The sequence below is a fragment of the Delphinapterus leucas genome, chromosome 11 (assembly GCF_059928025.1).
Source record: "Delphinapterus leucas isolate spDelLeu-1000000601 "Yukka" chromosome 11, BTC_Dleu_Yukka2, whole genome shotgun sequence".
Classification (NCBI taxonomy): Eukaryota; Metazoa; Chordata; class Mammalia; order Artiodactyla; family Monodontidae; genus Delphinapterus; species Delphinapterus leucas.
The window spans coordinates 98,189,021-98,202,894 of NC_143139.1; the positions used below are offsets into that span (position 1 = coordinate 98,189,021).

At 54.6% G+C, this 13,874-nt stretch overlaps 1 protein-coding gene across 8 annotated transcripts in view; it reads right to left on the reverse strand.

The window, feature by feature from the left end:
- The window catches only part of KIAA0930 (KIAA0930 ortholog), a 44,644-nt gene that overhangs the window by 13,101 nt on the left and 17,669 nt on the right, over positions 1–13,874 (reverse strand). For all 8 annotated transcript variants that reach the window (XR_002647845.3, XR_002647848.3, XR_002647846.3 and 5 more), the window contains exons 2-3: positions 3,885–4,036; positions 84–209 (exon numbers count right to left, since the gene is read on the reverse strand). Coding sequence is in view for 1 of the 8 variants with exons in the window: in XM_022597077.3 (XP_022452785.2) it covers positions 84–209; positions 3,885–4,036 (278 nt within the window). In the remaining 7 variants the exon portion in view is untranslated. The remainder of the gene's footprint in view (positions 1–83; positions 210–3,884; positions 4,037–13,874) is intronic.

Below are 13,874 nucleotides of genomic sequence, written 5' to 3' on the forward strand. Positions count from 1 at the left end.
ACAGGGGTGTGGAGGGGTCTGCTGTCCCTCGGGGCCTTCTGACAGCTCCCCTCCTGGAGCCCTGCCCCACGGCTCCCCTGTACCTTCTGCAGGATGAGGTTCAAGCAGACGCTCTCCTCCCAGTCGATGTCAGGGTCTCCGAGGCCCGGCAGCTTCTTGGAGTCCCGCCGGTACACCTCCACCTCCACCTCGGGCTCGGCCTCAGCCAGCTGCGAGGCCCAGGGCAGAAGTGAGTCCCAGCCCCACGGGGCCGTCTTCTCCCTCACCACTGCACCCGCCAGGTGCTAACACAGACGTGGACTCCAACCTTACTGCTGGGCTCTCTAGCTATGCGACCCAGAGTTCACCGAGAACTCAGCCTCCAAGGTTGTCCCTCAGGCCCTGCAGTGGGTGGGGGGGGGGTCCCAGCAGCCTGTGCCGCCCACGCTGCTCTCCTCACCTCGCCTACAGGCGGCCCGTCCACCCATCCACCCTCCACCACTGGCCTAGCGCCGGCAGCCCTGGGGTTGCTATGGTGACCGGGTACGCTAGGCTGCAGTTGCGAGGAGGGGGCCGGAGGCAGCCTGGGCTTGCCGCAGAGAACCCGCAGCGCGCAGGTGCTGCGGTAGGGCCCGCAGCACGCCTGCCAGGGGCTTGCCTTTCTGTTCTTTTGAGCAGTGCGGGCAGAGAAGCTGCCTGGGGGCGGCTGTGTGGTCTCCTCACTCCCCCTCCCTGCCCACCTCGCACCCCCAGGCCTGCGGGATCTCGCCACATCGCTGCCCGCCGGCTGCCTTCCAAACACTACCGGCAGATGTGACATGGCCCAGCCCGGCAGGGCGCCGTCGTATGTGCGCCTGACACGCCCCTCCCGCTCTGCGTGTGCCGGTCCCTCCACACGAATGTCCTCAGTCCACTGCTGTCCCCTCTCTCTGTCCTACAACATTCCGGCCAGGTGTCACCTCCTCCTCTTTGTGGGTCCCCAGACACCCGCACTCTTCCCACCATCACAGCACCGACGGCTCCACGTGCCACTGGCCACGCTGTCTGTCCATCCCAACAGACTGCGGGCTCCCCGAGGACCGGGCCAAGTCTGAGTCATTTTGTGCTCCCAGTGCTGGGAGAGAGGCATCTGTACAGAGCTCAAGGCAGGTGTTCGATGGAACATTCCAGCACGTGAACAGCTAGACTGCCACACACTCCCATGGACTCAGGCTCCCCCCCGACCTCAACAGCCCCCAACCTTCAGGAGAGCTCGCACGTGGCCCCGGGCCTCCTGCTTCAAACTCCTCAGTCCTGAGTCCAGGGTTCTTTCCCCGGGAGAAAGAGACCATCGTCTGCCCATTCTTTTCGCCTCCCTGCCTGGCCACTCTGGGAACACGCAGACCTGGCCTCTCCCTGTTCCCGCCTGCCCGCCTGGAGAATTCAAGGCCAAGTCAGGCTAAGAAAACCCTCCCTGACTAGAGGCGGGGCCTCTCCAGGCACCGAAATCCAAGGCACAGCTGAGAGTCTCAGATGTGCCCAGTCCTTACTGGAGCCTCTGGTCTCCCTGCCTTTGAGAAAACACCAAGATTTTGCAAAAAAAAAAAAAGTCATCTGTAATCTGAACCCCAGCAGATGCCAACAGGCCGGAGAGGTGGCGGACAGAAGTCGGAGCCCACAGCCCTGCTGCCTCCCGGCTGTCTGCCCCCAGGCTCCAGTCTCCCCGCTGGCGAACTGTGGAGGGAGCAGTGCCTGCACCCCAGGAGCTGTGCCGAGGACAGAGGACAGCGTGCCCATCACGGGAGACACCGGCTCCGAGGCACCCAAGACTCTCACCACCCTCTGCCAGGGGACTCGTGTGGTCACATCGCCCAAACCTCTGGCCCCCCAGGTGTGTGCGATGGGACGGCCTTAACCCGGCCCCCTTTTCCAGGAGAGGCTGAGCCTTAGAGAGGAGCTGACTGGACTAGGTTACAAGGCCAGTAGGGGGAGATGATGCTGGACCGGAAGGGTGGGTGTGGTGACCGGGGACCTTGGGCCAGGCTCCCGAAGGCGCTCAGCTCAGGACCTCTCCACCCATACCTGCCCCCAAATTCCACCCCTCCATCCCTCCCAGGGCTCCCCCTGCCCACACTGAGTGTGGCTCGGGTCCCACCCAGCACCAAGGCCGTGCAGGCGAGGCCTGTGCCACAGCCTCTGGTCACCAGATCCAATGGCCCGTCCCCCACTCGTCCTGCATCCCCACGCCTGCCCACTTCTGGAGCCCTCCACCTCTCCAGCCAGTTGCTCAAGGTCTCCAGCTGGTCCCTCCCACATCAGGCTGGCTCAGGGCTCTGTCCTAGGCCTCTTTGTTACTCCCCCGAGGCTCCCTCCTCTTCCCATGCCATCCTGGTGCCCATGGTCCCAAATCTGTAGCTCCTCCCTGACCTCTCTGCTCAGTTTCACACAGGAAACCCACTGCCTGGAAGACACCGCCATCTGGATGTCCCACGGGCACCTGCGACTCAACCCGTCCAACACCTGCCCTCCTCCTGTGTCCCCTCCAGATTCACCCCAGGCCCAAGCCAGAGACCTGGCTGCCAGGCCAAGTCTTCCCTCCGCCCCACATTCAGTCACCTGAAGCCCTGCTAGTTAAGCCCACTTCCTGGGCCTTCCTCGGAGTTGACCCCACCCTGACACCCCTCCCTCCGCCCGGCTTGGCGCAGCACGGCAGCTCCTCACTTCTACTCTGACGCCCCCCCAACCCTTCCCCCACCTATGCCCGAGAGCCTGCCACATGGAACTCTGACCACGTCCCCTTCGTTGGTTTGTCAGGCTCAGTGGTTTCCCAGGGCTCTGGGGATAAAACCCAAGTTCTGGTCACTACAGTTGCCACACTGTGTTGGCGCCACGCGATGCACTTCAGGGTCCCAGTGCCCACCGGCCCCAGTGACAACGCGGCCACACAGCCAGCTGCTGCAGACACCAGATGGACACCAGAGGACCCTGGCCCACCCCTGGGCCTTCCTGCATGACACGCAGCCCGGCCAGACCAGCCATACGGCCGCCGGCATTGCAAGCCACCATGCCTCCTTTGCAGCGGGCACCAGGCCTGTCCATCTGCAGAAAACCCATCACGCGTCAGGCTCAAAGAGCAGGCACACGGCAGGGGAGGCACAAGCCCCAGGTAACAAGCCCCGGCCCGGGGCTGCAGGCCCTGCGGTGGGCACGCTGCAAAGACCTGCCTCCACGGCCCTCCCGTTTCCGTGTATTTAAAGGGAAGCAACGTGTTTCCATGTTTGGCATACAGGTTGCTTAAACATTTTACAAAATACTAAATAAAGCTTCTGAAAAACATGCAAAGTCTAAACTTAGCTGATGAAACACCTGAGGTGACTCATTCCACCTGTGAGCCCTCGGCTTCCTCTTCTGTAAAGTGGGGATAATAACCCCTGCCCTGCTGAGTCGCTGGGAAGACACAACGAGATCGGGAGGCAGAGAGCTCAGCACCGTGTCGGGTGCGTGGTGAGCGCTCAGGGCCTGGTAGGCACCAGCATCGTCCCCAAGCTGGCTCAACTGCCCGCGGCCAGGGAGGACCCCAGCTGCTGGGGCCAAAATCTTTGCTCCCCCATTTATTTACTAATTATGAGATGCTGGCCAAATCACCCAGCCTCTGTCCGTGTTTCCTCCAAGGTACTACACTGATGATAATCGCTGCTTTCCAGGGTCGTGGTGAAGATTAATAATGATGTCTATCTACACAAGCCCAGCGCATCCCGCCATCAGACACGTGTGTGGCCATCCCCGCACAGTTCCTGAAGCCTGGCAGGTGCTAAATGAACACCATGTTCCCCTCTCGACTCGCACAAGGACTGCAGGGAAGCCCCTCTCTCACACGAAGAGCAGACCTCCAGGGAGGCTTGGCTGGGCCCTGAGGGGCCACCCACCTTCCGCCCGTCGACGGCGCCCTCGCTGCCCATGTACGCCAGCTTCCGGCGCACGTAGAAGAGCATGTCGTCCTGCCGCGGGGCCCACTTCTCCATGAAGTAGGTAGAGAACATCCAAGTCCAGAAGACGATGCGGTCATCCTTGAAGCACCCTGCACAGGGAGGCCAGAGAGGAGTGAGGAAGGATGGGTCAACCTGGCCCCAGCCCCGTGACCTTGGCCGGGCCCGGGCCCTGTCCCCCACCCCGCCCCCGACCTATGTTTCTGGTCAGAAAGCAGCCAGGACTGTGTGATGTTCAGAGCCCCCTTTTCCCTCACACCCCACCATGGGGCACCCAAAGAGGCTCAAGGCCACGAGACCCCCCCCCCCCCCATGGCACAGTGGACTCCAGCCTGTGGATGAATCAGTAGCTTCGGTGCGGAAGGAAAGACGGAATCAGAGGGAACGTCATGGGCAGGCTGTCTGGCTGGGAGCCGGAAGGGCTTAGGATGGGAGATCTGTCAGGCAGGCACCTCCCTCCCCCCATCCCCACCCCAGGCTGCCGCAGCTCCCACGGAGAATCCGACTTAAAGGAACAGCTGCCCCTTTGCTAACCACGCTGAGCGGCAGGCAGGAAGCAGGGAGGATGTCCACCCTACCCTCACCCTGGTGCCACGGAGCCTCTCGGCATGCCAGACTGACTGACTTCTTTTTATTACAAACAGGATTCCTTTATGATAAATCTTTACGGTACTCTTTCCCACACAAGGAGAAAAAGCCCACAGGCTCTGGTAGGAAGGACTGAGTTTCCACTCCAGCTCTGCACTTGCCACGTGACAGCGGGCAAGCATCGCAGCCTCTCTGACCCCAGGTTTCTGGGGGTGAACACAGACTGAGACCATGGGCGTGGAGAGCCCGCGCCTGGCACAGAGGGGGACCCACAAAGGCGGGTGTCTACACAGATCCGACAAAATTCCAAGATGTGCTGCAGAGCTGTTTCTTAGAAACCCAAGATATTAAATTGCTCCTGGTTTCTTTCTCTTCTCCAGAAACTACTTTACCACCGTGACTGAGCCCTCGCACTTGGGTCCTGGAAGGACCTGACCTAACCCAACCCTGGAGGCGGGAACCTGGGGGCCGCTGATGCGGGGCTCTCCCTTGTCCTCACAGGCGGTACAGGGACTGGCCAGGCCCCCTGACTTGCAGCCCATGCCCCCTCCTCCGGGGAGTCGGCCATCAGGCTCTGGAAGACTGAGCCGCAGGCAGAAAACCCCAGCCTTTGCTTACATCACCATGACCAGAGACCCAGGCTCCACACCAGCTCCTGCCCTCTGCCCTCTGCAGGGCTGCCACGGGCAGTCTGCAGCCCGCCCACTCCCACGCCCTGCCTGGCTCCCATGCGAGGGAAACAGAAGGGTCCTCATCAGTGAGGCGTCCAGGTCAGCGAGCCTGATTAAGACAAAGGCCACCCATCAGCCTTGGCGGCAAAGGCTGGAAGAGGCCACAGGACTGACGGCCGCATCCGCAAGCTGGCAGGCAGCAGGTGGAATGTCGCCGCTGTCCGCATCATTCTGCATCACCGCCCGGGCGTTCCTGCCACACCTTTTCGACAGGCAACACCCAGTTCACGCCCCTACAGATCCCTACAAAACTAAGCAAAGGGGCCGTGTTATTCCGAACAAAACAGGAACTCTCCCGTGACTCTGTTTACTCGCAGCTCCCTCAGCCCAAAGCCCAGCAGAAGGCCCATCAGGCGAAATGCTCAAAGACTGCCCACGCCGACTGCTTCCTGGCCCCGCGGGGGGTACAGAAGTGACAAGCAGTGGGTCAGGTCTCCAGTCCCCACCACCTGCCACAGTGAAGTACAAGTTCACCATCAGCGTCACTCAGGGTCAAGCGCTGCCCCCCTCGGGCGGCACTCTCTGTTTATTCTGCAGGCAGAAGGAGCCTCGTGGTACCTCGGGCACCCAGATGGTTACGATTTGTTACACATTTGCCATGTTGAGTGAGCACCAGGTAGAGCTACGCAGATCATCTCACTAAACTCTGCCTGCATTCTGTTATGTCTACTGCCCCGTTTCACAGACGCAGCTGACCCTCAAGAGGTTAAAAAGGAGGCCAAGATCACAGAGTTAGAACCCGCCAAGTCCTCAGACCTGTCAGACCCCCGCGCTGACATTCTTGGAAAATGCTGGACCCAGATAATGAATGCAAAGCGCTTAGCAGGCAGCTGGCAACCCCGGGAGCGCGATGAGGGAGGGGTTCTGGGGTTGGGGGAGGATGCAGGGTTTGCATGCAGGAGTGGAGTGCTGGAGGTGGCACAAAGTACATGCCACTGTATTCTCTAGGATTCCACCAGGCCACCAGGCCTGGCCCAGTGGGGGCCACACAAGGGGTCCCATGTCCCTGCTTTAAATGCTGAAAAATCACTTTCTTCACAGCTCATCCGGCCCGGTTAGTGAGGGAGTCTGCAGGTCCCAAGAGTCTGAAGCAGACTGCCTGCCAGTACTTCCTCCTAACACAAAGGCTCAGCTCACACAGGGGCTGCTGGCGCCCAGCCCGAAGGTCACCCCGGGCCGGCTGCCGGCCCCCCCACCCCGACGGGTCACTCCCAAACAACCTCTCAGAGGGGACCAGCCCACCCCCCGTACGCTTCCAGCCCACGTGGCCATCAGAAAGTCCCCCTCACTGCCAGCTCCCCACCCGGGCTGGTGCCATCACCCCTAGAATGCACTGGTTGCCCCTTCCACCCCCATCCGACAGTCTGCCCTCCACACCACAGCCACAGGATCTTTATTTAAAGATCGTTCCCTGCCCCCCTTAGACCCTTCCCAGGGAATTCGGAATAAAACCCAAAGTTCTGAGAAAGCTCTCCAAGACAGCCCCTCCTCGTGCTGCTCACCAGCCCTGCTGGCCTCCTCCCCCTCCGATTCTCTGCCCCGGTGCCTTTGCACAGGCGTCTCCTTCCTGTCATTCCAGCTGCAGCTTAGACGACTCTCACCTCTTCAGAGAGCCTCTCTGGACACCACATTCAGTGTGGCCCGAGGGGCTTCCCTGTCACAGCACCTTGTTTTACTGCCATCATCACCACTGGTGTTTCATATCGGTTTGCTGTCTGTCCCCCACTGCATGAAAGCAGCTCAGGAGGAGGGACTTGTGTGGATGACCATCAGATTTCAGTGCCCAGAGCAGAGCCAGGCACATAGCAGGCGCTCGATAAATGCTGTGTGAATAAATGGGTTCTCCCAAGTTAACAGGAAGCAGGTTCAGTGAGGTGGGTGACTTGTCCAGGTGACCACAGCAGGGACGTGGCCCAGCCACTGTCCACCTGAGGCCTGGGTGTCCCACGCAGGACACAGGGCATGGACTTGCCACTTTATTTCAGTCGCAAGGGCCCTGACTTAGAAAGATCTTCCGAAGATGCCCCAAACACCACACGACACAAGGGCTGCAGCCCCCTCACTTAGCTCGCCCAGGCTCCACAGGCAGGCTCAAAGCAATGGCTCCACAGGCAGGTGGGCCTGTCACGTGTGCTAAGAAGACCCCTGGGCGTCCAGACAGGGCCCACCCCGACCCCGCCTTTCTGAGCACCTGCAGCCCCTGTGCGCCCGGCAGGTGCAGGTTGGGAGACCCAGCACCAACACGCTCCAAAAGGAACAGGGGGGCTAGACGTTCGCTGTCAGCTGTGGACACCACACGGATGTTATCATTAGCGTAACTACTTCAGTACCAATGACAAACTCATTGTCATTGAGTAGGAAGAAACTCTACTCTCTCAGGGAAACCCCACGCACCTGCCTCTCTCACCCATGAGGTGGGGAGACGCCTGCTAGAACCATCGCCAGGACCAGCCGTGGGCACCACACCCAGAGACGCTGGCAGAACAGACACACCCAGGACGCCCAGTTTAAAGCCAGAAGAGAAATCGCAAAGGTCAAGAGCTGCCCCCGGCCCCGAGCACTCAAACTTCCCCTCATGCCCAAGAGAAGCATGGCTGAAATCAAAAGGAACATGAAAACCAGGGGAGGGAAATTCACAATAAATAACTAATGTCCATGTAATAAAGAATTCATGGGGCTTCCCTGGTGGCACAGTGGTTAAGAATCCACCTGCCAATGCAGGGGACACGGGTTTGAGCCCTGGTCTGGGAAGATCCCACATGCCGCGGAGCAGCTAATCCCACGCGCCACAACTACTGAGCCTGTGCTCTAGAGCCTGCGAGCCACAACTACTGAGCCCGCGTCTCACACCTACTGAAGCCCGTGTGCCACAACTACTGAAGCCCGCGTGCCTAGAGCCCCTGCTCCGCAACAAGAGAAGCCACTGCAATGAGAAGCCCGCGGACCGCAACGAAGAGTAGCCCCCGCTCGCTGCAGCTAGAGAAAAGCCCGCGTAGCAACGAAGACCCAATGCAGCCTAAATAAATAAATAAACAAACAAACCAAAAAAATTAAAAAAATAAGGAATTCACATCATAGCAAGTTATGAAAGAAAATGCATAAGAGCCCAATAGATAAATGGGTAAAACACCAAAACAGGTAACTGCCAAAAAGGAAACATAACCACTTAACAAAAATGTGGGAAAATATAAATCTCACTAGTTTTTAAAAATTCACATTGAAAGAACAAGTTGTCCTTTGTTTTTTTTTTTTTGGCCACGGCCCGCAGCCTGCAGGATCTTTGTTCCCCAACCAGGGATCGAATCTGGGACTTCGGCACTGGAAGCATGAAGTCTTAACCCCTGGACCACCAGGGAATTCCCCAAGTTGTCATTTTTAAGAAGGCAAATTTGGTATTTTAAAAATACCACTTAGGACTTCCCTGGTGGTGCAGTGGTTAAGAACCTGCCTGCCAATGCAGGAGATAAGGGTTCAAGCCCTGGTCCGGGAAGATCCCACATGCCGCGGAGCAACTAAGCCCATGTGCCACAACTACTGAGCCTGTGCTCTAGAGCCCGAGAGCCACAACTACTGAGATCACGTGCCACAACTACTGAAGCCCGTGTGCCACAACTATTGAAGCCTGCATGCCTAGAGCCCGCGCTCTGCAACAAGAGAAGCCACCGCAATGAGAAGCCCACACACCACAAGGAAGAGTAGCCCCCGCTCGCTGCTACGAGAGAAAGCCTGCACGCAGCAACGAAGACACAACGCAGCCAAAACCAATAAATAAATGAATAAATAATTTAAGAAAAAAGAGTGCAAAAAGAAAAAAAAAATACCACTTAGGAAAACTGGCAGATTCGACAAAGTTAAACACATATTTACCAGTGATTCAGCCATTCCCAGGTACTTGCCCAAGAGAAATGAAGCATGTGTCTGGCACAGACACTGGTATACAAGTGTTCACAGACACTTTGTCCCTAGTAAACCCAAACTGGAAACCAGGAGGAGGTACACGTGAAACATGACGTAGCCACTCAATGTTCCTGGCAATAAGAACAAACTACTGATCCGCACTGCACTACGGATAAATCTCAAAATCATCATGCTGAGCTGAACGTCAGGCATAGAAAGAGCTACACCTGAAAGGCCACGTTCACATGACGCTTCAGAAAAGGTACAACTACAGTGACAGAAAGCAGACTGGTAGTTGCCCCAAAACGTTGTTTCTGGTGGTGCTTTCACAACCATCAAAACTCACCCAATTACTTACTTTACACGGACACAGTTTATTTTACATAAATTATACTCCAATAAAGTTGATAAAAAGTTACGACAGCCAAAGCTGGGAAGAGTACATTGAACTGGGAGCTCTCCTATATGGCTAGAGAACAAAAATCACTCTATCCTTTGTGAAAAGCAAGTGAGCATTTTCCTGCTTCTGTGAATCTATCTTATGGAAAAGAAAAAATAGGAGTAAAGTAAATAAATGCCTTTTGCAGAAAGACATTCTCTCTGTATCAATGAGAGCAAATAATATAACAACGATAATCATAATAATAAGGAAGGAGAAAAAGAAAGTAATATTCTGTAATTATTGACATTTAATCTAGGTAAATTATGCTGTATGTAGTAAACCTAATCTCCGTCAGTCTTTTAAAAGGATGCTTATGAAGACAAGTAGGTACACGGAAATGCGTGTAATACGTTTGGTGAAAGAGCGGAAGCTCAGGCTGTACACACACTGACCACAACTACATACGTCACACGCCCAAAAGGCGGGAGCTGCTCTACCTCACAGGAAATATGTTTTCTTTTTTCTTTGTTTTTACTTTTAATATGTTGTGGGTTTTTTTTTTTTTGCGGTACGCGGGCCTCTCACTGTTGTGGCCTCTACCGTTGCGGAGCACAGGCTCCGGACGCGCAGGCTCAGCGGCCACAGCTCACGGGCCTAGCCACTCCGCGGCATGTGGGATCTTCCCGGACCGGGGCACGAACCCGTGTCCCCTGCATCGGCAGGCGGACTCTCAACCACTGCGCCACCAGGGAAGCCCTACTTTTAATATTTTTAATAGTAAGATGATACCACTTTTTCCCATGAATGTACGACTTTTGATGAATGTCATAAGGCTCATTAAAGTGAGAGGAGGGGGACAGAGAAGGGACTCCCCATCTTCAGAGGGAGGAGAGGAGGGTGGGATAGGAGACAGTCCAAGTCCAAAAGCTAGGAAGGGTCAAGGTCACAGAGAGAGTTCAGACTCGAGGAAGCACAGTGCAGCGTGTGGATCTACAGCCAAACATATCTGAGTTCAGGCCCTGACTCTCCTGCCCCCCAACCAGGTGGCCACTGCACCCCTCTGGATCCCAGGAACTCCATCTGTCAGAGGGGTCTAACCTGCCACCCTCCCAGAACCAACAGTGAGGACGGGGGGCGGGGGGAGAGGCCAATACGAAAGTCCTTTGTAAGCCGTAAAGTTCTGTCCACATGTACATTCGGGGGGACCCTCTGCACTGCTGCTTCGTGTGTCTCTGTCGGCAGTGTGGCTCACTCAGATGAGGTCATGGATCCCAAACCTGCCAGTGTCCCTAAACTACGTGGTGCAGTAACTGTGTGAACAGACACATGATGGGTAATTGGACCCTTGTGTGGCCTGTGAAATCAGTACCAGCTTTTCCCAAGACCTGTCCAGCAAGAAATCCCCTGGGTCATAAACCCTGAGAGCCGCCAGTCCAACAGAGAGCTCCCTAATCTCCATGACTCTCTCCGTCCCTGTCTCCCTGCCATCTGGCCACAGGGGCAGCAAGTTTCCGGACCCTTGAATCCAGTGGATGACAGACTTATGGGAGAGATGCAGCCCCAGATGCTGAGTCACTCACTGGGGCAGCACCACGGACAGCTCCATGCCCCCAGGCCGCTCCCTGCTGGGCTGTGGTCCTTACAATCTGTTCTCATAATCCATGGTAGTTATGTTCTATAAAGTAGCCACAGACAGTGAATTAGCAAATACCGAACGACTGCTCCTAGGGAAATACAGAGTTGAGTTCTTGCAAGTCTCTGGTTGCAATTTCGTCCACCGATCAATATGTATAACCTTGTTTTACGTGTTTCTGTTTAAAGACACCTTATTTAATATATAGTTGGGTTATTAACATTGAACTCCAGGACATCAGCACTGTAACTCGTGCCTGAACGAAGCTTATCTAACATGTATATTCTCCATAAGGCCCATCACAGCCTTCTCTTGCTTGAGACTATACAGCACTTCAGCTTTACGCTTGAGGCCACTTTAAACAGCAAAATCACCACCAAAAAGTACAAAAATGCAAATACATGGCACTATATAGACCACAAAAATGATGAGTTGAAACAAGGAGGCGTGGTGTCACCTTGCTCAACCTCAGCTGGGACCGTGCACCTACCTCGGGTGACTCAGAGTTTCCCACCACTCTGCACACGTCTGTGATTAACCACAAAAGCACCAAAGGTACTGACGACTTCGGGGGGTTATGGATAAATTTCTGTTGAGTAGGTAAATCTGTAATACAGAATCCGTGAATAATGAGGATGGGCTGTATCAGAAAAACTGGTATCTTCCAGCTCGAAATGGGACTACGGGGATCCAGCCACCTCCCCTGCCTGCAGTGAGTGACCTGCTTTCACAAGCTACCGGCTTTGAACTTCAGAACTGGGAGAGCCCTTTATAGACTAGTGAGTCTGGGGACGCACGGAAGAAGGCACGCAGCTGTGTGAGGAGAAGAACCCGCGCCTCCCAGGCCCAGCTCCGTGCTCTACAACCACCCAGCCACAGATTCTCTACCTCATTCTGCATGACACTGAATGGGGGATGTAATCGTGCCAAAAGCTCAACAGCACTGACAGTGATGACGGCCCACGTTTGCCCTGCACTCTACAGTTTATAAAGCCCTTTCACCTGTTACCTCTTCATGGCAACTTGATGAGGTGGGGATAACCTCAGTTTAGTTTAAAACCTCAGTCTTTGGTTTAAAAATAAGGCAGGGCTTCCCTGGTGGCGCAGTGGTGGAGAGTCCGCCTGCCGATGCAGGGGACACGGGTTCGTGCCCCGGTCCGGGAAGATCCCACATGCCGCTGAGCGGCTGGGCCCGTGAGCCATGGACGCTGAGCCTGCGCGTCCGGAGCCTGTGCTCCGCAACGGGAGAGGCCACAACAGTGACAGGCCCGCATACCGCAAAAAAATAAATAAATAAATAAATAAGGCAACTGAAGCTTGGGAATCCAGTGGCTCGATAGCATCTGGGGCTCAAACCCTGCCACTCATATTCTTTCCAAGGTCCCAGATGTAGACATATGCGCCTGAGTCTTCAGCAAGTCAATCTTTTTACGGTAGTGACGTCAAAGATCACTGAGCACAGATCACCATGGCAAGCATAATAATAATAGAATATTCAAATAATAGAGGGAGCAATTCTAACTAATTTGATCTATTAATTTAACATGACCCAATAGAAAATGCCAAGAGAATGTTTTAAAATAAGAACAGCCAGGAAAATTCAGAGTGATGTGGGATCATGATTCTTATCAGATATTAAAACATACTAGAAAGCTAAATCCTCATGTCACCATCAACACAAACTACACAACCCTTCCGCGTTGCAAACAAAAAACCCACAGACTGTTGGCTGCCTATCCTGCCACGTGGACGAGGTCGACTTGAAGGCTGGAAAAGGGCCAGAGAGAGTGGAGATAGGAGATGGAGACAGTGGGGCCACTCAAGTCCTTAGTATTGGGCATTCCTAGTCTTCTGGAGGCTTTAGTTTTCAACTCTTCTACAGATTGTTAGCCAAAAATTTTGTTTACTTTTTAAAATTTTTTTTATTGAAGTATAGTTGATTTTACAAATTTTTTTATTGAAGTATAGTTTCAGGTGTACAGCAAAGTGATTCCGTAATATATACATGTACATATATATGTGTATATATTCTTTTTCAGATTCTTTTCCTATAGGTTATTACAAATACCGAGTATAGTTCCCTGTGCTATATAGTAGGTCCTTGTTGGTTATTTTATTTTTTTAAATTTTTAAAACTTAAAAAAATTTTTAAATTATTTATCTTATTTAGTTTTGGCTACGTTGGGTCTTAGTTGAAGCACGCAGGATCTTCGTTGAGTCACGCGGGATCTTTCGTTGCGGCACGCCGGCTCTTCATTGTGGTGCATGGGCTTCTCACTAGTTGTGGCGTGCGGGTTTTCTCTTCTCTAGTTGTGGCATGCAGGCTCCAGGGCGCGTGGGCTCTGTAGTTGTGGCGCGCGAGTTCCAGAGCGCGTGGGCTCTGTAGTTTACAGCACAGGGGCTCTAGTTGAGGCGCGTGGGCTTAGTAGTTGAGGCACGTGGGCTCAGTAGTTGCGGCGTGCGGGCTTAGCTGCCCCACGGCTTGTGGGATCTTAGTTACCCGACCAGGGATCGAACCCGTGTCCCCTGTACTGGAAGGAGGATTCTTAACCACTGGACAGGGAAGCCCCTTTGTTGGTTATTTTAATAAATTTCTTATTGTCTAAGCTACCATGGATTAGTTTCTTCACTTCTAACCCTAAGAAAGAACTCAAGAGTCACCCAACTTTAAGGAAACAGACCAAAAACCCTCCCTTAAT